Genomic DNA, 27,890 nt, shown 5'->3' with positions numbered 1-27,890 from the left:
ACTCCTAATCAAAGCCTAGGTATTTTGAGAATATCCAGTTTACACCAAAAATACACTAATACAAGGTGGGCGAGGAGGGGCTGAAATGCATCCATGAAATTCGCATGTGGGGGCTGTTTGGAAAATGATTATGGTTGAAAATAATGAAAATCAAAAGAAATGTAACAGATAATGCCCTCCTTCTAAGCATAGGAAGTGACATCATGAGGCGGAAGTTGTGTGTATAGATAGCTCGTGTTCCTGGGGGGCCATCTCTGCCTCTCCCTTCGCCCCGTGGGCCCCTCCCGCGGGCCCCCGAAGCTCCCAGTCCCCGCAGGTCGTGGGTCCCTGCGCTCTCATCGCCAGGCCCAGCAGGCAAGGAGATGTGGCGGGGGCAGTCTGATGCGCAGCCCCCCCTCCCCCCCCGTGGACCCCACTTCCCTCCCCTGCAGGGAGCTGGCAAGTGCTGCCCCGCCATCATTAATGAGCCACGGAGACTCTGTGGGGCGCCTGCGTGCCTGCCAGGGCGAGGGGCTCATTACGCACCGTCTGCCCGCCCTTGGCATCGATTCTCCTCTAGGTGCAGTAATTGTCGTGTTCCTGCCGCTCCCATGAAGCTGCTGGTGCCCACCCCAGCCCAGACCAAAGGTCTGCTGTGTGTGTTCAACAAGTGCCCACCGCGGGGGGCATCTTCCATCAGCACTGGGGCACAAACTGCCAGACCAGCCAGGCGCAACAGCTGTTCGGGTATAGTCCGTGCCCCTCTTGGGGTCTGGTCTGGGCTGCTGAGGGCACTGGCACAAGGATACAGGTTCTCTCCTTTGGGTTAAAGAGACTTCACCTCTCTGGCTGAGGGCACAAGGGATGTGGCCAATCACGTCCAGAGAAGGGCGGCTCAGAGACTGGCACAGGGAAACAGAGCCAGTCCCACCCAAGGCTGGCGAGCTCCAGGCTTAGCAGAGGGCGCAGAGCCTTTCAACTGAAGGACTTGCGATTCAAGGGACTATCTCCGGGAACATAACCATTCACCCCTGAGACCTGATGGGCTCAGGGGATTGGCGCAATGTACAAAACCTCTCACCCCTGTGACGTGATGGGCTCAGGAGGATGACAGTGTACAAAACCTTTCGCCTCTTTGACATGATGACGTGATGGGCTCAGGGGAATGACAGTGTACAGAACCTTTCGCCTCTTTGACATGATGACGTGATGGGCTCACGGGACTGGCACTGCATACAGAACCTTTCATCTCTATGACGTGATGGGCTCACAGGACTGGCACTGCATACAGAACCTTTCACCTCTATAACGTGATAGGCTCACAGACGTGGCACAGCATACAGAACCTTTCACCTCTATGACGTGATGGGCTCACGGGACTGGCACAGCATACAGAACCTTTCACCTCTATCACGTGATGGACTCAAGGGACTGGCACTGCATACAGAACATTTCCCCTCTATGAAGTGATGGGCTCACGGGACTGGCACTGCATACAGAGCCTTTCACCTCTATGACGTGATGGGCTCACGGGACTGGCACAGCATACAGAGCCTTTCACCTCTATGACGTGATGGGCTCACGGGACTGGCACAGCATACAGAGCCTTTCACCTCTATCACGTGATGGGCTCACGGGACTGGCACAGCATACAGAACCTTTCCCCTCTATGACGTGATGGACTCACGGGACTGGCACTGCATACAGAACCTTTCCCCTCTATGACGTGATGGGCTCACAGGACTGGCACTGCATATAGAGCCTTTCACCTCTATGACGTGATGGGTTCACGGGACTCATACAGCGCCTTTCACCTCTATGACATGATGGGCTCATGGGACTGGCACTGCATACAGAACCTTTCACCTCTATCACGTGATGGGCTCATGGGACTGGCACAGCATACAGAACCTTTCACCTCTATGACGTGATGGGCTCACTGGACTGGCACAGCATACAGAACCTTTCACCTCTATGACGTGATGGGCTCACGGGACTGGCACAGCATACAGAGCCTTTCACCTCTATGACTTGATGGACTCACGGGACTGGCACTGCATACAGAGCCTTTCACCTCTATGACGTGATGGGCTCACGGGACTTGCATTGCATACAGAACCTTTCACCTCTATGACTTGATGGGCTCACAGGACTGGCACAGCATACAGAACCTTTCACCTCTATCACGTGATGGGCTCACAGGACTGGCAGAGCATACAGAACCTTTCACCTCTATGACGTGATGGTCTCACGGGACTGGCACTGCATACAGAACCTTTCACCTCTATCACGTGATGGTCTCACGGGACTGGCAGAGCATACATAACCTTTCACCTCTATCACGTGATGGGCCCACGGGACTGGCAGAGCATACAGAACCTTTCACCTCTATGACGTGATGGACTCACGGGACTGGCACTGCATACAGAACCTTTCCCCTCTATGACGTGATGGGCTCACAGGACTGGCACTGCATATAGAGCCTTTCACCTCTATGACGTGATGGGCTCACGGGACTGGCACAGCATACAGCGCCTTTCACCTCTATGACGTGATGGGCTCATGGGACTGGCACTGCATACAGAACCTTTCACCTCTATCACGTGATGGGCTCATGGGACTGGCACAGCATACAGAACCTTTCACCTCTATGACGTGATGGACTCACGGGACTGGCACTGCATACAGAACCTTTCCCCTCTATGACGTGATGGGCTCACAAGACTGGCACTGCATATAGAGCCTTTCACCTCTATGACGTGATGGGCTCACAGGACTGGCACTGCATACAGAGCCTTTCACCTCTTGTCACAGGATGAACGTACGTTATAGCACAATGATGCATGCCCCGCATGTCTAGGACTGACTGGATGAGGGACAGGCACAGGGTCACACAGCCTCTCGCTTCTAGGAGTGGACGGCGTAATGACACTGGCACAGGAGACAAAACCCTTCACAAATACGACTAGATTGGCTCAGGAGGTTGCCACAATGCCATTGTGTTTTTCTAGGGGTTGATGGTACTGTGCCATTGGCTAATAGATAAAACCTTTCACCTCTATGGCTGCATGGACTTGGGTGTTGGCACAGGGATTAGAGCCTTTCACTGCTCACAGAGGTTGGGCTTAGCAGCTTGTTGCAGTGGCTCTGGGCCTTTCACCTCTGACTATAAAGGCTCGGGAAGTAGGCAGGAGGTGTAGAACCTTTCATCTGCATCTCTGGATGGGTTTAGCAGCTTCACACAGGGACACAGAACCTTTCACCTCAGAGATTAGACTCTTTTTCCTGTCATTTCACATTGTGTTTGTACTGGCTTTAAGGGAGATCCCTTTCTTGTCCCTCCACTTTTTTATTTTTCTAGTCCCTCCACTATTCTTCCTCCAAGAACTGTGCCCCCGAACCAACTCGGGTACAAATCTGCTGCAGTAATTGCGCACCCACATGTTGTGCTCAGAGGGCATGCGATTATCAAACCATTCTGAAATTGGGGAATTTCTCCACAATGAGGACTAACACTAAGGGGCATATTTATAATGCCCTAGCGCCACCTTGCCCCCACAATAACGCCATTATTTTTTAGGTTAATGTGGCCCAACAAGGCCGAAACCCCCACGCCATATTTACAGGGTGGCACAATGCATGCATTGCGCCACTCTGTAACCCTTTGAGCTACATTATGTCTGTGCCAGGCATAATGTATGCAAAGGGGGGCGTTCCCTCGTAAGGGGAGGCCCGAAAAAATGGCGCTAGGAAATCCATTAGATTTCTTTGCGCCACTTTTTTACAGCACTTTTAACGCCTGCTCCGAGCAGGTGTTAAAAAGGGGGGTGCTATTCTTTAGAATGGGCCCCTGTGTGCTCTGCAGGACTAGCGCCAACAGTTTGGCGCTACGTCTGCAGAATACATCAATAGCGTGAAAAAATAATGACGTATTGCCCTCTACCCTGCGCCATGGTGAGCCGTATTTTAAATACGGCACACACATGGTGGCAGTAGGGGGCATTAAGGGGCCCAGGAACAGTGGCGCTGTACTGGGTGTAGCGCCACTCTCCATAAATCTGCCTCTAACTGAGCATGTTTTCCACTACTGCACAAACAGAAATTGTGTGCTTTTCAGTCTCACGATTCGTGGCATGTTTTACCTGGCCCCATTTGTTCGGACAAAGATGCTTGGAGTATGCAGTCTGTGCCTGTACTGTACCCCCAAATGCAGCACAAAGTGGGTCTGCGTCCGATGTGGAATCAGCATCCTAGTTGTAATGAAGTTTCAGTATCTTATTTTTCACGTGCAGCCCTGAAGGAATCTTAAATCAGTGACATGGGGACTTGATTGTCACATTGGTGAATGCTTAACAGGCGGTTGATGCTGAACGCACTGCGATGTTTGTTCGTGTTCTCTGTGACTTAGGGACCAATTTATATGTTGGCTGAAAGGGTTCTCTGTCACAACAGCAACAATGTACTATTTCCATCAACATAATTGTCCACCCACCAAAAAATAAAAAATAAAAAGAGTGGACCATAGTTTGGCCAACCTTCTCTGATGGCCCGACAAAGTAAGGAATCGCAGAGACGCCTGCGTGCCTGGCAGGGCGAGGGGCTCATTACGCACCATCTGCCCGCCCCTGACATCGATTCTTCTGCAGGTGCAGTAATTGTCATGTTCCTGCCGCTCCCATGAAGCTGCTGGTGCCCACCTGTGATGCTAGCTGTTTTTACCCACCGGCTCCATCTTGAACACTGACGCCATTTTGTGCTGTGCTTGGCTTCAAACGCCCTCACATTGGGGGTGCAGGTATTTTGTTAACGTGTTTTTCGCTCTTTGCTCACCAAGGACAAGAACATCACATGGAGGAGTAGTAGCGGTAAGGATGTACCAGGCCGAGAATGTTATGGTAGAACAAGGTACAGCTCAGTCTTGGAAGTACACCTTGTGATCTGGCCAGTCTCTAGTGTGTTCTTTCAACACTGACCTGGAATAGCTAGCGTTTGAACAACAACTTACTCGACAGGAGGGGGGTTTCCAGAACTTTCCTCTTATGTTTGTTTAAAGCATATAAGGTGGGGAAGCTTGCTAACTGGAGGAAGAAGGAATTCTTCTGGGAAGGGACACCTGGCCCAGAAAATAATTCCCATTGCGGTTTAGTCTCTCCACAGTTTCGGTTGTTCAGGGTTCCATGACCTGAAGTTGGCAGGCAAAGGGATGAAGTAGGTGTCAAGCCCAGTGGTGATGCATTTTTTATTTTTATTTTTTGCCTGTGTGTATGCATGAATGCATAGTCACTATATATTATATATATATAATATTCATTGTTGGAATATTGCATTTTCCTTGTTTCTGTGATCATCATGATTCTACTACTGTGATTATTCTTAGAATTGCACTCGTGTTGCTGCATTTGAAATAAAAACTCACATTATTCTTTTGTTCATGAAACCTGGGAAGTGCCTTAATAAATTCATAACTCAGACAAAGAGTGCTGCATTCTTTGCATTCCTTTCATTTCATTTCTTCTCAGTCTGAAGCAGAGCAGAACACCACCCTGCACAGACCACCCATTCAATTCAGAGGGGAAGACATATAGCTGTTTTTTTAACTGCTTGTCACTGGCAGGAAAACCCTGGTGGTAAGGAGCAGTAGAAACAGAAAGAAAACAATTTGGTATTTTGTTTTTTAAATAAAAAAAAAAAGTTGATACTTTGATTTATGGGTCTGTCATCTTTGACAGAGCGATAAGTTAAGGTTACAATGCATAGATAGGAACCACCATCCCAGGAACCACCTGTGAATGCTACAAACCTTGTCAGCACAATCAACATTTCTAAATTTGGCTGTCGGAACCTCTGCCAAGATGATAGAGTAAAATTCTCCATCTGATGACAGCCCGACCGCCTACATTTAAATCGGGCCCTTAATCTCAAATAAAACCAATTTAAGAATGAAGGTGCATTAAAGAATCGATACCAAGGAGGGCCATAGTGAGTCCCTTCATATTCCTTTCCTCCTTGTCCTCTGCTCTCTTTCCATTGCCGTTTCGGTCTGTTTTCTCCATTTATTGGTGTGTTTCTGCAAAACACCAATACTTGCACAGCTAGCAGGCATCAACAGATGGATCCGGGCTTTCCTTTCTTCATTCAAATGATGTTTCTTTCAATGTCATCCTCTTTAAAGATCTTATCATTAAAATTTACTCAAATAAATAGTTTTTCTATATATTTTATTGGAAAATTGAGTTGGTACTTTTTAAGAATCTCACATAAAGCCCCTTTAAAGCCCACCGTTGACATATTTCGGTGAAGTCACTTGGATCAGACAAACAATGTCTCATAGACACACTAGATTACATCATTCCACTGAAGAGTAAATCATGAATCTATTGTAGGGCTAGCAAACGTTTGTGAAGTTGCAAAAAATTGTCATCTCTGAAAAATAAATGTGTAAACATTTCTAAAAGTACACTTTTGTGGGGAATTCTTCTCCAGCTTTGGGCAGATATTTTTTTCATATATTTTATTTAAAAGTTACAACATTTTGAACATGTCTTCATTAGGTTAGGGGAGGAAAGACTTTGCAACTTTGCCCAGTACTATCCAGAGCATACCCTTCACAAAAGTTTGTGTGTATGCTCAGTTGAAACAAAGAAGGACTATTTACCTATTTTATTCAGATGTTTATTAGAGCGATACATGTCTCCTTTTGATGATTAGCCCCAGGATGTTGTGATGTGTAAAGGTGAAGTCCAAGAGTGGATATCTGGCATCCTATTGGCCTGGAATTTTGCAACTCTTCTACAGAATATAATATTTTCAAAATGGCTGCCAAGTAGGCGGGGCTTCGGAGTGTAAACTGCTGGTAGAGCAGAGGCTGGAAAGACACCAGCAGCGATTTGGGAGATTCATGAAAAAAAGGTGTTAGTTCTGGTCTCCTTGAACCCTGGCCGGGCCCTCTGTGATACTGTAGGGCAGTGCTCAGCTAGGGGTGTGAGTAGGTCCTAGCTAACCCCTCGTAGCATTAATGGTGGAGCCAGCCTTGTACCCCTCTTCCCATCTTCTTCACCATGAAGTCCCTGATCTGGGTGATTCACTGCCCCTAACTCAAGCCTCTCATCCTCTGGCATGTCACAATCTCCAGTTCACGCGTGGCAACCATGTGAAGTCCTTCATGTGAAAGGGATGCCTGCTCCTGGATTCATGTCCTCCAGTTGCACTGAACCTGTACTCATTGTTGGATCTTTCCAAATTCCCAGAGGCAGAAGGTTGAATTTGTAGCTCAAAGGAAAGAAGTCAACTTCCTGCAGCATCAGTGCATATATGTGTCTGGGTGCAGAACTACATGTGCCAGAGTCCCGCCCCTATCTGCTAGTCCTGTCCCATGGCATTAAGTTTCAGGAAGTTGTGGTGCTCTCAGAAAGTGGGGAGGCCCACTGCCATCTCCCAGCAGAGCCCTCAGCAGAGGGAACTCGGAGGAGCTCTGAGGGCTTCCGCAGGGCAGCTCACAGTCCGACATCTCAAGATTGGTCAGCGAAGGTAACAGAGAAGAGCACAGCCCGTGGTCACTAGGGCCAGAGCTGCTCAGGTGCCTTGGAGTCACTGATGGCTGGCTGTAAGAGCACAACTCCTGCGGGCCAAGATTGCTCTGAGGAAGGCCACAGGCTTTGGTGATCACAGAGGCATAATCTACTGTGCTCTGGGAGGCCTCGGTCTCCTGGGGCCCCAGAGCAGGGGGCTCTTGCTGGTCCACCTGAGGGACACTGTAAGGACTAATGAAGACCTCCAAGGACTCAGAAGAGGCATCTTGAGGGGGCAGGAGGTGGGAGCCCCAGCGTTCAACATCCAGATGTTCTGCCATCTCCCCCTGCTTGGAAACTGAAATCTCATCGCACCAGCTGGCATCAGGAAACGAGAGCCTCGTCTGCAGCTTGTCCGTCTGCTCCAACGAAGGGTACACCAAGTCCTGCAGGAGAAGAGAGAGACCCTCAACATTAGGCTTCTGTCTCTGAAAAGGACCCTCACTTTAGGGGTGAAAATTGATGACACAGGTGTGGATATTGAATGAGACGACCAAGTCATTAGGTCTGTTTCCTGCAGTCTGGAAAGCCATAGGCCATCGTTTAGGCTCAAGCGGTCACCCTGCCAGGCCAGCATGTCAATGGAGAAGTGTGGCACAATGGTTAGAGCGGCAGACCCTGATGCAGAGATCTGGCCTGGGACCAGGGTTCAATTCCCACCTCAGCAGCTCTTGGGCTAAATTCCCTTGGACCAGATAATTCTCGCCTTGGTGCCTAATCTAATTAATGGGTCCCACTCTGTAACTCTGGGCAATAGCTTGCTTAATCTCCACAACAGCCCTCACAGCGCTTGGATGCCTGGCTTCACCCTGGGGCTGTCCAGGAGTGGGTGCCTCACAGGGAAAAGCCAGGAGGGGGTTCCACAGCGGTATGCGTGCAGCGCCTTGAGACCCTAACAGGTGAGTAGTGCGAAGTTTACAGTTTTTATAAAATGGAGACTCCGATCTCTGCTCTCCTGTTATAGGATCACCCTGCATAGACATCTCCCTCTTCCTGGAGGGCTTCTCTCTCACCAAAGTGAATTCATTTTTGTTGCAGCTAATACGGAGTACACATCCATTATTTTACCAGCTGAACATTTGGGTTTTTTTAGAACCAAACCCTCAAAGTGGGGTTTAGCAAACAACAAGATTTGATGTTTAAAGGGTAAGCTGGTGAAGTGTGACAGGGACAGGGTGATATGATCACACAACAGAGGTCTCTGTGGGCATCCACGAGCCCTCGGCCCATGGCCTGGATGGCAGTGCCGGAAGTGGGGCTTCATCTTGGAGAGCATGGCCAAGGGGTCGGAGTTTCTTTTTGTCAGGAGTGTGTGGTCGATATGAAAGCAAGGAGATCGGTCTCATGGAGTAAGGAATGGACATCCTTCTAGGTAAACAGCCCAGCATTCCACCTTAACATTGACTCCAGGAGATAGTGCTACCAGAATATCATGGACAAAATACTGATGACCAATACATCAACAATCCACTTGGATATAGGTGAAGTGTAGGTTAACTTTAACTCCACATAAATGTATCTTGATGATCTATATATACACATTTCAAAGCTGCTTTGATTAATATATTGAAAACATTTTAACTTATTTATTAAAATCAATTTAAAATGAAATATTACTTAATGATCATATATCTGCTCTCCACTGTCTTCCAACAATTTCCTGGCTTTTAGCACTGTACCTTTATATTTCCCTGGCTCGCAGCACTATACCTTGGTACTTTTCTGGCTCCCAGCACTGTACCTTTATACTTCCCTGGCTCGCAGCACTATACCTCAGCACTTTCTGGCTCTCAGCACTGTACCTTTGTACTTCCCTGGCTCGCAGCACTATACCTCAGCACTTTCTGGCTCTCAGCACTGTACCTTTATACTTCCCTGGCTTGCAGCACTATACCTCAGCACTTTCTGGCTCTCAGCACTGTACCGTTATACTTCCCTGGCTCTCAGCACTATACCTCAGCACTTTCTGGCTCTCAGCACTGTACCGTTATACTTCCATGGCTCGCAGCACTATACCTCAGCACTTTCCTGGCTCTCAGCACTATACCTCAGCACTTTCCTGGCTCGCAGCACTGTACCTTTATACTTCCCTGGCTTGCAGCACTATACCTCAGCACTTTCTGGCTCTCGGCACTGTACCTTTATACTTCCCTGGCTCGCACACTATACCTCAGCACTTCCTGGCTCTCAGCACTGTGCTTTGTAGTTCCCTGGCTCACAGCACTATACCTCAGCACTTCCTGGCTCTCAGCACTGTGCCTTTGTAGTTCCCTGGCTCGCAGCACTATACCTCAGCACTTCCTGGCTCTCAGCAATGTGCCTTTGTAGTTTCCTGGCTCGCAGCACTATACCTCAGCACTTTCTGGCTCTCAGCACTGTACCTTTGTACTTCCCTGGCTCGCAGCACAATACCTCTGCACTTTCCTGGCTCTCAGCACTGTACCTTTATACTTCCCTGGCTCGCAGCACTATACCTCAGCACTTTCTGGCTCTCAGCACTGTACCTTTGTACTTCCCTGGCTCACAGCACTATACCTCAGCACTTTCTGGCTCTCAGCACTGTACCTTTATACTTCCCTGGCTCTCAGCACTATACCTCAGCACTTTCTGGCTTTCAGCACTGTACCGTTATACTTCCCTGGCTCTCAGCACTATACCTCAGCACTTTCTGGCTCTCAGCACTGTACCGGTGTACTTCCCTGGCTCGCAGCACTATACCTCAGCACTTTCCTGGCTCTCAGCACTATACCTCAGCACTTTCTGGCTCTCGTCACTGTACCTTTATACTTCCCTGGCAGGCACACTATACCTCAGCACTTCCTGGCTCTCAGCACTGTGCCTTTGTAGTTCCCTGGCTCGCATCACTATACCTCAGCACTTCCTGGCTCTCAGCACTGAGCCTTTGTAGTTCCCTGGCTCGCAGCACTATACCTCAGCACTTCCTGGCTCTCAGCACTGTGCCTTTGTAGTTCCCTGGCTCACAGCACTATAGTTCAGCACTTTCCTGCCTCTCAGCACTGTACCTTTGTACTTCCCAGCTCGCAGCACTATACCTCAGCACTTTCTGTCTCTCAGCACTGTACCTTTATACTTCCCTGGCTCGCAGCACTATACCTCAGCACTTTCTGGCTCTCAGCACTGTACCTTTGTACTTCCCTGGCTCGCAGCACTATACCTCAGCACTTTCCTGGCTCTCAGCACTGTACTGTTATACTTCCCTGGCTCTCAGCACTATACCTCAGCACTTTCTGGCTCTCAGCACTGTACCGTTATACTTCCCTGGCTCGCAGCACTATACCTCAGCACTTTCCTGGCTCTCAGCACTATACCTTGGCACTTTCCTGGCTCGCAGCACTGTACCTTTATACTTCCCTGGCTTGCAGCACTATACCTCGGCACTTTCTGGCTCTCGGCACTGTACCTTTGTACTTCCCTGGCTCTCAGCACTATACCTCAGCACTTTCTGGCTCTCAGCACTGTACCGTTATACTTCTCTGGCTCTCAGCACTATACCTCAGCACTTTCTAGCTCTCAGCACTGTACCGTTATACTTCCCTGGCTCGCAGCACTATACCTCAGCACTTTCCTGGCTCTCAGCACTGTACCTTTATACTTCCCTGGCTTGCAGCACTATACCTCTGCACTTTCTGGCTCTCAGCACTCTACCTTTTTACTTCCCTGGCTCGCACACTATACCTCAGCACTTCCTGGCTCTCAGCACTGTGCCTTTGTAGTTCCCTGGCTCACAGCACTATACCTCAGCACTTCCTGGCTCTCAGCACTGTGCCTTTGTAGTTCCTTGGCTCGCAGCACTATACCTCAGCACTTCCTGGCTCTCAGCACTGTACCTTTGTAGTTCCCTGGCTCGCAGCACTATACCTCAGCACTTTCTGTCTGTCAGCACTGTACCTTTGTACTTCCCAGCTCGCAGCTCTATACCTCATCACTTTCTGGCTCTCAGCACTGTACCGTTATACTTCCCTGGCTCTCAGCACTATACCTCAGAATTTTCTGGCTCTCAGCACTGTACCTTTATACTTCCCTGGCTTAGAGCATTGTACCGTTATGCTTCCCTGGCTCGCAGCACTATATCTCAGCACTTTCCTGGCTCTCAGCACTATACCTCGGCACTTTCCTGGCTCGCAGCACTGTACCTTTATACTTCCCTGGCTTGCAGCACTATACCTCGGCACTTTCTGGCTCTCGGCACTGTACCTTTATACTTCCCTGGCTCGCAGCACTATACCTCTGCACTTTCTGGCTCTCAGCACTCTACCTTTTTACTTCCCTGGCTCGCACACTATACCTCAGCACTTCCTGGCTCTCAGCACTGTGCCTTTGTAGTTCCCTGGCTCACAGCACTATACCTCAGCACTTCCTGGCTCTCAGCACTGTGCCTTTGTAGTTCCTTGGCTCGCAGCACTATACCTCAGCACTTCCTGGCTCTCAGCACTGTACCTTTGTAGTTCCCTGGCTCGCAGCACTATACCTCAGCACTTTCTGTCTGTCAGCACTGTACCTTTGTACTTCCCAGCTCGCAGCTCTATACCTCATCACTTTCTGGCTCTCAGCACTGTACCGTTATACTTCCCTGGCTCTCAGCACTATACCTCAGAATTTTCTGGCTCTCAGCACTGTACCTTTATACTTCCCTGGCTTAGAGCATTGTACCGTTATGCTTCCCTGGCTCGCAGCACTATATCTCAGCACTTTCCTGGCTCTCAGCACTATACCTCGGCACTTTCCTGGCTCGCAGCACTGTACCTTTATACTTCCCTGGCTTGCAGCACTATACCTCGGCACTTTCTGGCTCTCGGCACTGTACCTTTATACTTCCCTGGCTCGCACACTATACTTCAGCACTTCCTGGCTCTCCGCACTGTGCCTTTGTAGTTCCCTGGCTCGCAGCACTATACCTCAGCACTTCCTGGCTCTCAGCACTGTGCGTTTGTAGTTCCCTGGCTCGCAGCACTATACCTCAGCACTTCCTGGCTCTCAGCACTATACCTCAGCACTTTCCTGGCTCTCAGCACTGTACCTTTATACTTCCCTGGCTCGCAGAACTATACCTCAGCACTTTCCTGGCTCTCAGCACTCTACCTTTATACTTCCCTGGCTCGCAGCACTATACCTCAGCACTTCCTGGCTCGCAGCACTGTACCTTTATACTTCCCTGGCTCGCAGCACTATACCTCAGCACTTCCTGGCTCTCAGCACTATACCTTGGCACTTTTCTGGCTCGCAGCACTGTACCTTTATACTTCCCTGGCTTGCAGCACTATACCTCGGCACTTTCTGGCTCTCGGCACTGTACCTTTGTACTTCCCTGGCTCTCAGCACTATACCTCAGCACTTTCTGGCTCTCAGCACTGTACCGTTATACTTCCCTGGCTCTCAGCACTATACCTCAGCACTTTCTAGCTCTCAGCACTGTACCGTTATACTTCCCTGGCTCGCAGCACTATACCTCAGCACTTTCCTGGCTCTCAGCACTGTACCTTTATACTTCCCTGGCTTGCAGCACTATACCTCTGCACTTTCTGGCTCTCAGCACTCTACCTTTTTACTTCCCTGGCTCGCACACTATACCTCAGCACTTCCTGGCTCTCAGCACTGTGCCTTTGTAGTTCCCTGGCTCGCAGCACTATACCTCAGCACTTCCTGGCTCTCAGCACTGTGCCTTTGTAGTTCCCTGGCTCGCAGCACTATACCTCAGCACTTCCTGGCTCTCAGCACTGTACCTTTGTAGTTCCCTGGCTCGCAGCACTATACCTCAGCACTTTCTGTCTGTCAGCACTGTACCTTTGTACTTCCCAGCTCGCAGCTCTATACCTCATCACTTTCTGGCTCTCAGCACTGTACCGTTATACTTCCCTGGCTCTCAGCACTATACCTCAGCATTTTCTGGCTCTCAGCACTGTACCTTCCTTCCCTGGCTTAGAGCATTGTACCGTTATGCTTCCCTGGCTCGCAGCACTATATCTCAGCACTTTCCTGGCTCTCAGCACTATACCTCGGCACTTTCCTGTCTCGCAGCACTGTACCTTTATACTTCCCTGGCTTGCAGCACTATACCTCGGCACATTCTGGCTCTCGGCACTGTACCTTTATACTTCCCTGGCTCGCACACTATACTTCAGCACTTCCTGGCTCTCCGCACTGTGCCTTTGTAGTTCCCTGGCTCGCAGCACTATACCTCAGCACTTCCTGGCTCTCAGCACTGTGCGTTTGTAGTTCCCTGGCTCGCAGCACTATACCTCAGCACTTCCTGGCTCTCAGCACTATACCTCAGCACTTTCCTGGCTCTCAGCACTGTACCTTTATACTTCCCTGGCTCGCAGAACTATACCTCAGCACTTTCCTGGCTCTCAGCACTCTACCTTTATACTTCCCTGGCTCGCAGCACTATACCTCAGCACTTCCTGGCTCGCAGCACTGTACCTTTATACTTCCCTGGCTCGCAGCACTATACCTCAGCACTTCCTGGCTCTCAGCACTGTACCTTTATACTTCCCTGGCTTAGAGCATTGTACCGTTATACTTCCCTGGCTCGCAGCACTATACCTCAGCACTTTCCTGGCTCTCAGCACTGTACCTTTATACTTCCCTGGCTCGCAGCACTATACCTCAGCACTTTCTGGCTCTCAGCACTGTACCTTTGTACTTCCCTGGCTCGCAGCACTATACCTCGGCACTTTCCTGGCTCTCAGCACTGTACCATTATACTTTCCTGGCTTGCAGCACTATACCTCAGCACTTTCCTGGCTCTCAGCACTGTACCGTTATACTTCCCTGGCTTAGAGCATTGTACCGTTATACTTTCCTGGCTCGCAGCACTATACCTCAGCACTTTCCTGGCTCTCAGCACTGTACCTTTATACTTCCCTGGCTCGCAGCACTATACCTCAGCACTTTCTGGCTCTCATCACTGTACCTTTGTACTTCCCTGGCTCGCAGCACTATAACTCAGCACTTTCCTGGCTCTCTGCACTGAACCCCAGCACACTTATGGCTCTCTGCATTTTACCTCAACAAGTTCCGGTTCTGCATTGTACCCGAATAGTTACCTTGCTTTCAGTACTGTACCCGAGGACTTGCCTGGCTCTACGTGCCAGATTCTAACACACCTGGGGGCTTCCAGGGGGCATCTGGCACTCATGTGTACCTCCACAGTGAGAACCAACACTCCTTTGGGCCCTTCCCTGCCTGGCAAACACTCTTTGAAAATGTTGCCCTTCTTTAAAAAAGAATTCCAACTTGAAACCAACAGTCACAGCTCTAGGGATGGGACCAGAAGGAAGGCGCCAAAGCCTTTTGGCGAGGACCCCATGTTGATGCAATGGGAGCGTCCACATGGGGGCCGAGGTGCATTAGTGACACGGGGGTGTTGGAGCGTAGCTCTTATAATCAAAATTAACATGAAATGTTTATGAACTAATGCATAATAATGCCGCATAGAAAATGTATTAATGTGTTTTTACTAAACGTGAGTCTGAAATGTGCCCACGGGGAGTGGCCACCAATATATACGGGGACTAATGAAATTGACTAATAATGAGTTATTAATGCACTAATGTATGATTTTGTATTAGTATTAAGAGCTATATATTAAGGTTTTGCTAATTAATTCACTAGGCCTTAGTTAGCATGAGTTGGGGCCTAGCTGCCCGTTTTCATATTAAATGTGTTTTTCTAATGTGCAGTGTGCTGACTTGCTGAAGGACAGGTAATCGTATTTTTCCAGAAGCTAAAAGATGAGTGTAACTGTAGGAGATCCGTTCTCATGAAACTCGACTTGCTCAAGGAAACATTCTTGCTCAATGCAACAGGGTAGACTCGCAAAAGGTACAAGGTCGCTTAAACCGGTATAGACAATGGAACCACTGACTGGGGATGCGAGAGGACCACGAGAATATGAAATCATACCGGACATTCTACCCGGTGGAGACGTCAATCACAAGAACCAATAAACTACGTGAGAACTGTTATAAGGTGACAATTTTGATGGTACCAATGGAAACCCATTGGATGGAGATAGTGGGGTGCCAAACCTGCCCAATTAGAAATTAGGGGACTGTACAACAGAAAAGGGATAAAAACCTTTGACACGAGGAGCCATTGGGAGTTGCCATTGCGAATTTCTTGCTATTACCCAGACACTTTGTCACTCTGCCCAAAGACTTTGCTGTTTGACTCTTCAAACCATCCTCACCCTTACCTTGCCCGTTCTATACTTCTTCTCCTTATGAGGGAAGTGTTCCTACTTACCCTGTCTTGCTGAATTTTGCTGTGTTTCCTGGCTGATGGCGAACCAACCGATGTCCTGAGGACGAAGACTGACTCTGTATGCTGACCCATTACGGAGGGTAACTATATGATGATGAAATTGTAATTGTCTGTTTGCCTTTCCTTTCTAGGTACCAACTGCTTCTTTTGACAGAGATCATAGTTAGATGTTTTTCAAAATTTGTGTGGCTAAATTGTTTTGCATGAAGCCCAACATGCCAATGCTAATTCGAGGTTAGTTAAGGGGTTCACTAAACGGACGCAAATAGACAAATGACTGAATCAATGCTTTGTTGAAAAGTGCGCTAATGATACTCTGCTAAGGTTAACCTATGTTGACGTTGTGTTATCTTCTAATGTTCGTGATCTTTGCTTTGATGAAATCTTATTCGAGTTGCCATATTATGACAATGCGTATGTGTTTCATGGTTTTGAGACTAATAAACGTACTCGTAGAATTGTAATCAATAGGGAATAAACATCATAAAACGTACTAAACTGGTGTGGTTATTCATGACTGAAAGGTCATGGTGGTTTCCGAGTCTTATTAATGTTATTGATTAATCTAATTGATTTGTTATGGTGACTATTGATGACGTTATTGACTTATTGATTGACATGTTGATTAGTTATCTCGTCTTAAGGTGTCTTCAATCAGGGTCAAGAGATTCATCGGCCTAAAATGAGTCCCAGAGTGAGTAAATTATCTAGTGAGGGACACGTTATCAGTTCTGGTAGCAGAGGACGGTTTGGCCCTTTGGGGGCCCTAGGAAGAGGGACCATTGTTTAAAAGTGTTTCCGAAATAATGCAAATTGGAGGTATGATGTGTCTCTAAGTCCCAAATGACTTTCCCGTAATCTAGGCGCTTGCCTAAGTGAGTTGGGTATGTTCTCGGCGTCCTAGCATGTGTGAAATAGATTTGCGCTTGCTCAGCTTATGCATATCGCAGGTGATTTGTGAAGTTGTGTGAATTTAGGCCAGGTAATTTTTTAGTAGGAGTGGGCGTACTCCGCAGTATGAGAGTAGGGAAGTTGGTGAACTTCATGTGAGTGTGGCGCTTTGTGCTCAAAAATTGTCCACGTGGTTGTCGGTGATTTACAGGCGTCTTGTGGTCTGAGACTCCGGAGTATATTGAAAAGTGTATGAGACACTTGGTTTATGTTGTAATTTGTGCGGTTTAAAAGGGCAATCGGGCATGGTTGACAAGTCAAGTTTGAGTCAATTGTCTGAATGCCACCTTCGATGGAGATTTGGCAAGTTCTAAAGTGCACTAGAATGAACCATTGACAAGTCGAGAGTAGGATTTGCGGGTCGAATTCTGCTTGGGAGTGCAGGAGCTGAGAAGGAGAGAGTAGCAGCCGAGGCTTCAAGTGAAATCTCTGTAAAGTTCTGAAGCAATTGTGTTACCCTTCCTGTAATAAACCGGCAAATTTGAGTTTATTGTTAAGGTGCTCGCAATATATTGCATTAGTTTCTGTGTGAGGAAGACAAAATGCAAGACTTTGTCAGCCGCAGTGTGTGTGTGAGTGTGATGTCATTGGAGCCGCGCTGGGATAGGTCAGTTGCCGAGAGGGGTCGCGCACGGATTGGCAGCCGTCCGTGAGAGGCAATTGGTTGAGAATGTAGGTGAAGAGTGTTCTGGGAATTAAAGCCACTTCCTGATTAGATTCTAAGCAAAATAAAAGACGCAAAAATGAAGTTTTTCAAGGCTCTAAAGAGTGCTTTGAGGGGAGATACGAACATTGCAGCGAGTGTGGGTGACCCTACACCGCCAGAGGATACGCCTGCTTGTACCGTAATGAAGGAGAAGGGAGTCGCGCCATGTCTTTGGCTACAGCAGTGGTGCAACATGACAGAAAAGGAGGGATGTTTGGCATTTCCGGAGTACGGAACGTTCAATATAAGGATTTTGGAAAATTTGCGGAGGGTGTTAAGTGAGCAAAAACCGCCTCCGAGACCAGCTCAGTTTGAGGCATTAGCAATTTGGGATTTAATGGCCATACAACAGAGGCAGCAGAAATTTGTGAGGAGAATGAGAAAAGCAGCAAAGACTCTAGCGGAGGCTGGATGGGATAGCGAGACCAAGATGTGGAGAAGGGGAATAGTTGACGGAGTTAGAATGTTTCCGGCAATAACACAAGAAGCTGAGACAGAGGGAAAGAAGGCCACTTGTAAATCCGACAAGGGCTCTAGTAAACCGAAGGAGACTCAGAAGTCTTGGGCAGATGCAGATGATTCAGACGATGAGGAGTTTCTAAATCAGTTGTTACATGATCGACCACCACCATATGCCATGTATAATAATGGACTGAGTACTAGTGCGGGTCCTAAAGATCCGACACAAAATAAGGGAATCACCAATACAGTACAGACAAGCGATACAGTTTCGATACAGAATGGACCCAAGGGGAGGTCGCTCCCCCTGCCGCTGCAGCTCCTCCAGGTTCCTGAGTTCCTGAGACCCACCTCACAGTAAGTACCCCCCACCTCCCAGCCCCTCGCCCTGCCCCGCGCTACTCACCCTCTCTCCTGCTCACTCTACCTGTCCCCCCTCCCTCGCGCTTTCCTGCCGCAACCTCCTGCACGCCCCGCCCCCCAGCTCCCAATCGCCCCCAGCTGACCCCTCCTACCTCATATGGCGGCCGCTGCGCGTCTGTGCAGCGGGCGCGCCAGAGGCACGCCAGATGCAAGCCCGTCTGCGCCCGTCCGCGCCTGGCCCGCGCCCAGCGCCACGACCCCTAGCCCCTAGCTCTCCCAAGCCCCGCTGATCCGCAACGACCCCACCACCCTCCACGCCCTCAACCCAGGGCGCTCCAACACCTGCTTCCAAGCTCACCCCAAACGCACCCATGGACCCTTCGCCTGCAACTCCTGCAAACGCATCTTCCACCATGCAACTACCACGACCACAAGCCCACGCGCCATCAACCACCTCAAATGCATTCTGGTCAACGCTCGTTCCGTCCACAAGCACGCCGTTGAACTCTGGGACCTCCTGGACTCCACAGCACCGGACAGCGCAACAATTGAATGAGTGGTTAGACAGGCTCAACACTCCGCAGACTACTTCAGTGACCGCAGAGAGGTCAGAAAGAGAGGAATACCTGAATTTTGTGAGGCTGGGTGTGGAAGCCACAGAATTAGTAGAAGGAACAATGGGGGTGAACAGATTAGAGTCAGACGCGGAAGCAGAATTGAGGTTTCTGTGCCCCAAAATAACCAAAGAAGTGAACAGGGTACATCAGAGGTTGGCAAATCTAGCGTACAAATACGGTATAGACTTCGACAATACTAAGCATCTGAAGAGGAGTTATAGGTTAGACTTTGAACCTAAAGATTTCGATCACATGAGATCCACCGGAATGAAGGCACATCTTAAAGAGATATTGCAGAGTGCTCAAATTTGGGGAGCATTAGAGAAATGGGAAGGCAGATGGGCAAAGAAGAGAGACAAAGAGAAAGGTGACTGCCCAGAACCGAAGCAGGCGAAAGCTACACCAGACACAGGAACAATACATTTTTTACCAATGAGAGAAACAGCTGGAGGGGTTTTAGTCCATGTACCGTGGTGTAGGGGTGATATCCTGTCATTCACAAATGACTATCCCAGGTTGAGGGAGAAGCCAATAGAGTGGTACCAGCAGATGGACAGGTTTGTGAAGCTTGCGAAATGTCTTTGGGAAGACTTGAATACATTGTTTGAGATCATAGTCCCAGCTGACTTATGGCTTGAGTGCAAGAGAGGTGTGGATTGGCCGACAGAGGAACCGGCAAGGGACAAGATTACTGGAGCACCGTCTTCTGAGGTGATGAGGTATTATCATAAGGTGATTGAGTTTTTGAAGCAGAAAGTGTCGCCGAAGGTTCCTGATTGGCAGAAAATTGACCGAACATCACAGGAAGGCAAAGAGTCGATACATGCTTACTATGAGAGGCTGTTGAAGGCATTCAAACACTATAGTGGCACTGAGGTCATAGAACCGAAAGACATGAATCACCTTGCATTCAGGTTTGTTGAAGGGTTGAGACCAGAGATTAGCCAGATGATTAAGAATCATTTGATCTGTTTGCAAGCGAAACCGATTGATGAGGTGTTGCAGTATGTGAAATACTGCAGCGATGAGACTGAATTGAAGCAAAGGAAGCTGAAGGTGATGGTGATTCAAATTAAGGCAGCTTAGGCAGGGATGCAGGGAAATGGAGTACAGCAGGTGGTACAACAACAACCTCAAGGAAACGGAATGTTTCAGATGCAACAAAAAGGCAGAGGTCGAGGAGGTTTTGTGAACCGTGTTCCAAATTTGAATACCGTTGTGGTTCAAAATGATGTGCAAGGGATGAAAAAGGTGTTACCATGTCACGGGTGCGGGGTGTGGGACATTGGAAGCGGGAGTGCCCAATGATGGTGCAGGATGGTGTTGTTCAATAAAGCAATGATGTTGATACATTTCAAAATGTGAGGGGTCCAAGAATGAGGGGTCAAAATCCGAACTTCCAGAATAACATGGTGCAGATGCAGGGTCTCCAGCCTATGCAACAAATGCAAATGCCACGTGTTCAACCAGCACAGATGCAGCAGGTACAACAGCAGGTTCCCATGGTACCTAGACAGCAAATGCAGTTACCACTAGCTCCAATGGGACAGCAACAGGTGATGCTTCCTCAACAGGTCACAGGTCAAACAATGAGTCAAAATGATACAGTACAACAGTTCCCATTGCGTGGTGAGGATGGAATAAACGATGAATGGTCGGATGATTGTTCAGATAGTGAGGAGTGCAGGCTTGCAGCATCCCTAGAAGTAGATCAGAGGGGACCTTATGTTCAGGGAAAGGTGATGGGTCATAAGGTTTCGTTCCTAGTTGATACAGGAGCTACACGCTCTACAGTCAGAAGTGCAGAGGTTCCGAAATTGCCACTTTCGGGGCATACCATAAGGGTGGTAGGAGTAGCAAATCAGCTCCTGACAAATCCAATTACAGATCCGGTCCAAGTTGAGATTGGTACCTTCCAGGGATTACACAGATTTGTAGTCTGTGACTCGAGTCCCGTATCCCTACTGGGAAGAGACTTAGGGCCATATGTACGAAAGCTTTTTCCCATAGACACAGAATGGGTAAAATCCTTTCGTACATCTGGCCCTTACTGTGTAAAACGAGGTGTTCGATTACCTGTTCCAATGGAGGTGCAGACAAGCAGTGATGATGAAGGGGATGATGGTCAGATCTCAGAGACGGAGACGGAAACCGCAAATGAGGAGTACCCTTTGATAATCTTCTTCCTGATGTTCACAGTGACTGATTTACCAGCCGAATTACAGGGAACAGTGACAGAGAAAGTGTGGGACTTGACAGGAAAGGAAGTGGGATTATTAAGAGGAGTGGAGCCAGTCAAGGTAGAAGTGAAGCCAAATGCCGTGTTTCCCCAGGTGCTGCAGTACCACATGGCACAGGATGTTCTTATACAGGTGACACAGATAATTGCAGACTTTGTAAAGCAAGGGGTTCTAAAAAAAAGTGATGAGCAGCCCGTGTAATTCACCAATAATGGGCCTGAAAAAGCCTTGTGGGAAAGTTTTAATTGTTCAAGACCTGAGAAAAATTAATGAGATTGTGGTAAAATGTTGCCCCATAGTGCCAAATCCAGCCGTGATTGTGTTTCAGGTTCCGTGTGATGCAGAATGGTTCACAGTTGTGGACCTGTCTCAAGCATTCTTTTCGGTGCCTCTTCATGAGGATAGCCAATTTCTCTTCAGTTTCAAATTCCTGGACAAGGTTTACAGTTGGTGTCGAATTCCTCAAGGGTTTTCTGAATCAACTTCCATCTTCAATCAGATATTGAAGAGGGGCTTGGAATCATTAGAATTGCCTTTTAGTTCAACTCTAGTACAGTACATTGATGATTTGTTAATTGCGTCCAAAAAGAGAGATGACTGCAGGTACAATACTATTGCCTTACTGAATAATTTGGGAAAGAACGGACATAAAGTGTCCCCAAAGAAGCTACAGTACTGTCAGAAAGAGGTGAAGTACTTAGGTCACCTGATTGAAAACGGGTCGAGGAAAATATCCAAATAAAGGGTGACAGCCATATTGCAGATGGATCCCCCGACAACCAAGAGGGACGTTAGGATGTTTTTGGGAATGGCGGGTTACTGTCGTCAGTGGATTCCCAACTTCTCGATTATTTCTAAACCCTTGGTGAGGTTGACTGTCAAAGAAATTCAAGACGGCCGGGGTGCCATAACCATGTCCGAGAAAGAGATGAGGGCATTCATTGAACTAAGGGAAAGCATGTGCAGGGCACCAGATTTAGGTACGCCTGATTACACAAAGCCTTTTGTATTGTTTTTTATCATGAACGTGATGCTTATTCTTTGTCTGTCCTAACACAGGTCCATGGAGGTGCAAACCGCCCAGTAGCATATTTTTCAGCTACTTTGGACCCAGTCGCAGCAGCCTTACCGGGTTGTTTGCATGCAGTTGCAGCAGTTGTTCAAAGCCTCACTCAGTGTGAAGGTATAGTGATGGGACATCCCTTAACAGTAATGGTCCCACATTCATTTGAAATTCTGCTGAACCGAACAAAGACTCAACATATGACGAATGCTCGCCTAACTAAGTATGAAACAATTATACTGGGGTCACCAAATGTATCCTTAAAAAGATGTACTGTGTTGAGCCCGGCAACTTTGCTTCCAAATGCAAATGCAGACATTGATGATGCTGAGGAGGTAGAACATGATTGTCTTGAGGTAACGCAACTGTGCACCAAACAAAGACCCGACATTAAAGATGCCCAAATGGAGGAAAATGATTACATTATCTTTGTTGATGGCTCATGCCTGAGAGACTCAGTAGGAGTACTGAGAGCCGGATACGCTGTGTGCACAATCGCTGGTATCCTAGAAGCATCTTGGCTCGAAAGAGTGTACTCTGCTCAAGTGGCTGAATTAATTGCTCTTACTAGGGCATGCCACGCTGCTGAGAACTTGAAAGTCACTATTTATACTGATAGCAGATACGGATTTGGAATTGTCCATGATTTTGGCCAGTTGTGGTCACAGAGGGGTTTCCTGACCTCTTCTGGTTCTCCAGTGAAAAATGGTGAAAGAATTGAGGAGTTGTTGCACGCGATTCAGTTACCTCTTGAAATTGCCGTGGTGAAATGCAGCACTCGTGTTAAATCACAAGACTTTGCTTCAATGGGAAACTGATATGCAGATCAAGTCGCAAGGTTTTGTGCATTGAACTGTATATCGTTTCGAGACCAATGGGAATTGTAACCTGAAACTGAAAATGAAACATGCCCAGGGTATGCATTAAGGGTGGTTGACACACTGGATGAGTTGAGATCATTGCAGGGACGTGCCAGCAAAGAGGAGAAACGCTCTTGGCTCAAAATGCAATGCGTACAGAGATCTGATGATTTATGGGTTTCAGAAGAGGGGAAAATGGTTTTGCCAAACAGCCTTTTGTCACAGTTTGCAAGGTTTTATCATGGTCAAGCACATGTTGGGAGAGACGCAATGATCAGGTTGTTCAAAGTCGATTGGTTCAATCCAAAATTCAGACAAGCTGCAGAAGTTATCTGTCACAGCTGCATTATCTGTCAGCAGATGAATGCGGGGAAAGGGACCGTGATGAATTTGAGCCACATTGGGAGAGCAGGAGGTCCATTTAGCAGAATGCAGATAGATGTTATTGAGATGCCTGTATGTGGAGGTCTGAGGTACGTGTTGGTGGTTGTGTGCATTTTCAGTTACTGGATTGAAGCTTACCCTACACGTAGAAATGACAGCCTCACAGTAGCGAAGCTGCTGCTTAGGGAGTTGATACCACATTTCGGGTTCCCGATCTCTTTAGAATCACATAGGGGAAGTCACTTCAACAATGAGGTGATTAAGCTCTTGTGTGCTGCCCTGAACATTGAACAGAAATTACATTGTAGCTATCGCCATGAAGCATCAGGACTAGTGGAGCACATGAATGGTACCTTGAAGTCGAGAATGGCAAAGATGTGTGCAGCCACAAATTTGAAATGGCCAGATGCATTGCCCTTAGTGCTGATGTCAATGAGAAACACACCCGACAAGAAAACAGGACTGCCTCCTCATGAAATTCTTATGGGCCGAGCTATGAGATTGCCCGCAGTGCCTGCAAATGCTCTTGTGAAGATCACGGATGATATGGTGTTGGACTACTGCAAGGGTCTGGCTGAAGTGGTCCGCTCTTTCTCTCACCAGGTGGAAGCTACCACATTGCCACCGATAACTGATCCAGGTCACACCCTGAAAGCCGGTGACTGGGTTGTTGTTAAGAAACACGTGAGGAAGTCGTGTTTAGAGCCACGTTGGAAGGGGTCGTATCAAGTAATACTGACAACTACTACTGCTGTGAAATGTGCAGGACTTCCAAACTGGATCCATGCTAGAAGGTGACGTGTCCAACTGATGAGGAACTCGAATTGTCAAAAATAACAGCTACAGAGAAGGAAGTCTCCAGGCCGGAGAGTAATCAAAGGGGAACTGAGACTGAAGGAGAGCCCGTTGAGGACGGCTTGGTCACTCAAACAGCAAACAAAATCCAGAGGGATGACGGGGAAATCCAGAGGGATGACGGGGAGCCTATCTCAACTGAGGCACCAGGAGGACCGACCCAAAGAGAGGTTCTCCCAGAAGCAGACGGATACGGGTTTGAAGTTGAGCCTTTGACAGATCCTGAAGGCGAAGGATGTGAGGCAGAAGGAGGTCAAAGTGTTCCGACTCCTCCTGAGCCGCTTGCAGGTCCATCAAGAGACAGCACCATAGCACAAGAGGAGGGCACTGTTCAACATCCTGAAAGGCCGAGCAGTAGGAAAAACACTTAAAGGAGATAACTGGCCGGAACCACAAGCTGCAAAGGAGAAAGTGGTCCTTAATGAAACAATAGAAGAAGAAATTGACACAACAAGGAAAGAAGATCTCAGTGAAGGAGAGTTGCAGGATGATCGCAAACTGAAAAGAAAGAGAGTTGCAAACAGGAGGTACGCAGACCCTGAATGGGCTTATGTGACATCAGCTGAGTGGCAACAAGAATTCTTGGCATTCTGTTTTGATCGAGAAATTCCATGTCAATACTACAGCACCTGAATTCAACCATAGAAAGAGACTGTGTTAAACTGACATTAAACAGAGAAAGAAACCTGAGAAAAGAGACTGATAAATTACCGGATGTGACACTGTTAACCTGAATTGACTCTGAAAAAATGATTATGACAAGCTGCTAACCTGATTTGACAAAGGGTCCTGGGAGTGAGTGAAATACTGTAAATACTTGCCAAGAGAGAGACTTTGCACGAGAAAAAAAACAAAACAAAAAAAAAAGCGCTTTTAAATCTTCCTCAAGTTGATTGTTTGCTTTATATTATTCTGCTCTCTGATTCTTTACAGATCATGACACTAGAAATAATGATAATAGGGGTAGGTTTCATAGATGGTTGAGTGTTATTTTGGGTATTGGGTGTGCAATAGTAATTATAGCTGTAATTGTGGGAATGCCATTGGTGGATAAGAGTGCGATTACCAATGCTCCAACTCCTGAGACTGCTACACTAACACCATGGGAGAGGTTCGAGCAGGATACGAAGTACTTGCATGAGGGAACTAATATGAAGAAGGAACTATCTACTAATGTTTTCTATCGCTTGTTGAATGAGTATGTTGAAACAATGGATGCGAAGAATTGCTTTGTGTGCACGAAAATTCCTTCGTCAGTACAAGAAGGGGTTACTTATCATAGTTTGCCGCTTACCTACTGAATAAGCTGTAGTTTGCTATTAACAAGATTCTATGATCAAGAATATATTCAATACTTCTATTCTAATCTAGATGTAGAGTTTTCTTTTGTGCCTATAATTGAGTTTTTAAGTAAAACAGCTAAGGAACATAGCATAAAAATAGTTAGGGGTTTCTTTGAGCCAACACTGACATTTGGGACAGGTTAAGCGCACCGCAATAATCTAACCTGCTTACTAACGCCTGTAGAGAAGCGCGTCTTAGATCACACTGAGGATAGAAGAAAAGCGTTAAAGGAAAAGCTAGAAAATGGATTAGAAAAACGAACGTTTGCAAATGATTATGCTTATAGTGCAATAAAGGCGCAAGGCAAGCTAGCTGTAGATGCATTACACGTAGGAAAGCTTTGTATATACAGGCCAAAATCTGATCATGACACTATTTGTGGGAACGAGTGAGTGCAGACATGTGTTTTTGTTTCAGAGTAAGTGGACGTTCATGCTAAATGGACAGGATCCAGCGATCCCTGGGATCTATTATATATGTGGACTCAATGCTTATTACCGTCTTCCAAAGGGATGGTATGGGACATGTTATGTGGGAATAGTTTTCCCAAAGATTTACCAAATTGATGATTTAAAACAACTTCCTAAAATGTCTGAACTACATCATACTAGACAGAAGAGAGAGACAGCGGCTGCTGGTGATATATTTGGAGCCATAATTCCTTCAGTGGGGGTTATCTTAAACTCCATAAAGATTCGAAAGTTGTCTACTATTGTGGATAGCATGCTGACAAACTTCACAGGAGCTATACTCCTGGTGGATACTGAACTTGCTGCGGAGAGGGCTATGATTCTTCAAAACCGGCTTGCTTTAGACATTCTTTTAGCGAAAAGTGGCGGAGTCTGTAAGATGCTTAATGAGCGCCATTGTTGTGCATTCATACCTGACAATAGTATTAAGATTAGGAGTATGCTTACTAACCTAACAAGAGATAGAACAGATTTGAAAGAGCTGAAGGAACCTGGAGTTTGGGAAAAGTTTGGAAAGGGAATTACTAAAGTAGGGAATTGGTTTGGTAGTATTTGGAATAGGATACTTGCAAAAATAATATGAGGTATATTGATTGTTCTAGCTTGTTTATTCGGACTATGGTTATTGTGCAGAATTACTAAAACAATTAGAGAAAAATTGGCAAAACGCAATAAAAGGAAAGAAGAAAAGAAAAAGGAGAAAATAGTAAAAGAAACTTATGCAAATTAAGGAAGGGAGAAGAAATTGAAATGCGTAATTTAAGAAAGTGAAAGGTTGTGATGGGAAAGGTTTTGTGTGATGACAAGTGTCATCAGAGGAGGGATTGTTGGAGCGTAGCTCTTATAATCAAAATTAACATGAAATGTTTATGAACTAATGCATAATAATGCCGCATAGAAAAATGTATTAATGTGTTTTTACTAAACGGGAGTCTGAAATGTGCCCACGGGGAGTGGCCACCAATATATACGGGGACTAATGAAATTGACTAATAATGAGTTATTAATGCACTAATGTATGATTTTGTATTAGTATTAAGAGCTATATATTAAGGTTTTGCTAATTAATTCACTAGGCCTTAGTTAGCATGAGTCGGGCCTAGCTGCCTGGTTTCATAATAAATGTGTTTTTATAACGTGCAGTGTGCTGACTTGCTGAAGGACATGTAATCGTATTTTTCCAGACACTTTGGGCCTGATTCTAACTTTGGAGGACGGTGTTAAACCGTCCCAAAAGTGGCGGATATACCACCTACCGTATTACGAGTTCCATAGGATATAATGGACTCGTAATACGGTAGGTGGTATATCCGCCACTTTTGGGACGGTTTAACACCGTCCTCCAAAGTTAGAATCAGGCCCTTTGTCACTCTGCCCAAAGACTTTGCTGTTTGACTCTTCAAACCATCCTCACCCTTACCTTGCCCGTTCTATACTTCTTCTCCTTATGAGGGAAGTGTTCCTACTTACCCTGTCTTGCTGAATTTTGCTGTGTTTCCTGGCTGATGGCGAACCAACCGATGTCCTGAGGACGAAGACTGACTCTGTATGCTGACCCATTACGGAGGGTAACTATATGATGATGAAATTGTAATTGTCTGTTTGCCTTTCCTTTCTAGGTACCAACTGCTTCTTTTGACAGATATCATAGTTAGATGTTTTTCTAAATTTGTGTTGCTAAATTGTTTTGCATGAAGCCCAACATGCCAATGCTAATTCGAGGTTAGTTAAGGGGTTCACTAAAC

The 27,890-nt window shown here is 47.1% G+C and overlaps 1 protein-coding gene across 2 annotated transcripts in view; it reads right to left on the bottom strand.

Annotated features, from left to right (window-relative positions):
* Positions 1 to 6,221: 6,221 nt before the first annotated feature.
* LOC138268239 (granulocyte colony-stimulating factor receptor-like) overlaps positions 6,222 to 27,890 on the bottom strand; it is a 103,975-nt gene continuing 82,306 nt past the window's right edge. For both annotated transcript variants that reach the window (XM_069217703.1, XM_069217702.1), the window contains one exon: positions 6,222 to 7,933. In XM_069217703.1, the coding sequence (XP_069073804.1) occupies positions 7,358 to 7,933 (576 nt within the window). In that variant the 3' untranslated portion in view covers positions 6,222 to 7,357. The remainder of the gene's footprint in view (positions 7,934 to 27,890) is intronic.

The sequence above is a fragment of the Pleurodeles waltl genome, chromosome 12, assembly GCF_031143425.1.
Source record: "Pleurodeles waltl isolate 20211129_DDA chromosome 12, aPleWal1.hap1.20221129, whole genome shotgun sequence".
In the NCBI taxonomy this organism is placed as follows: Eukaryota; Metazoa; Chordata; class Amphibia; order Caudata; family Salamandridae; genus Pleurodeles; species Pleurodeles waltl.
The sequence above is the reverse complement of the archived record's forward strand: the minus strand, read 5'-3'. Positions and strand labels throughout refer to the sequence as shown.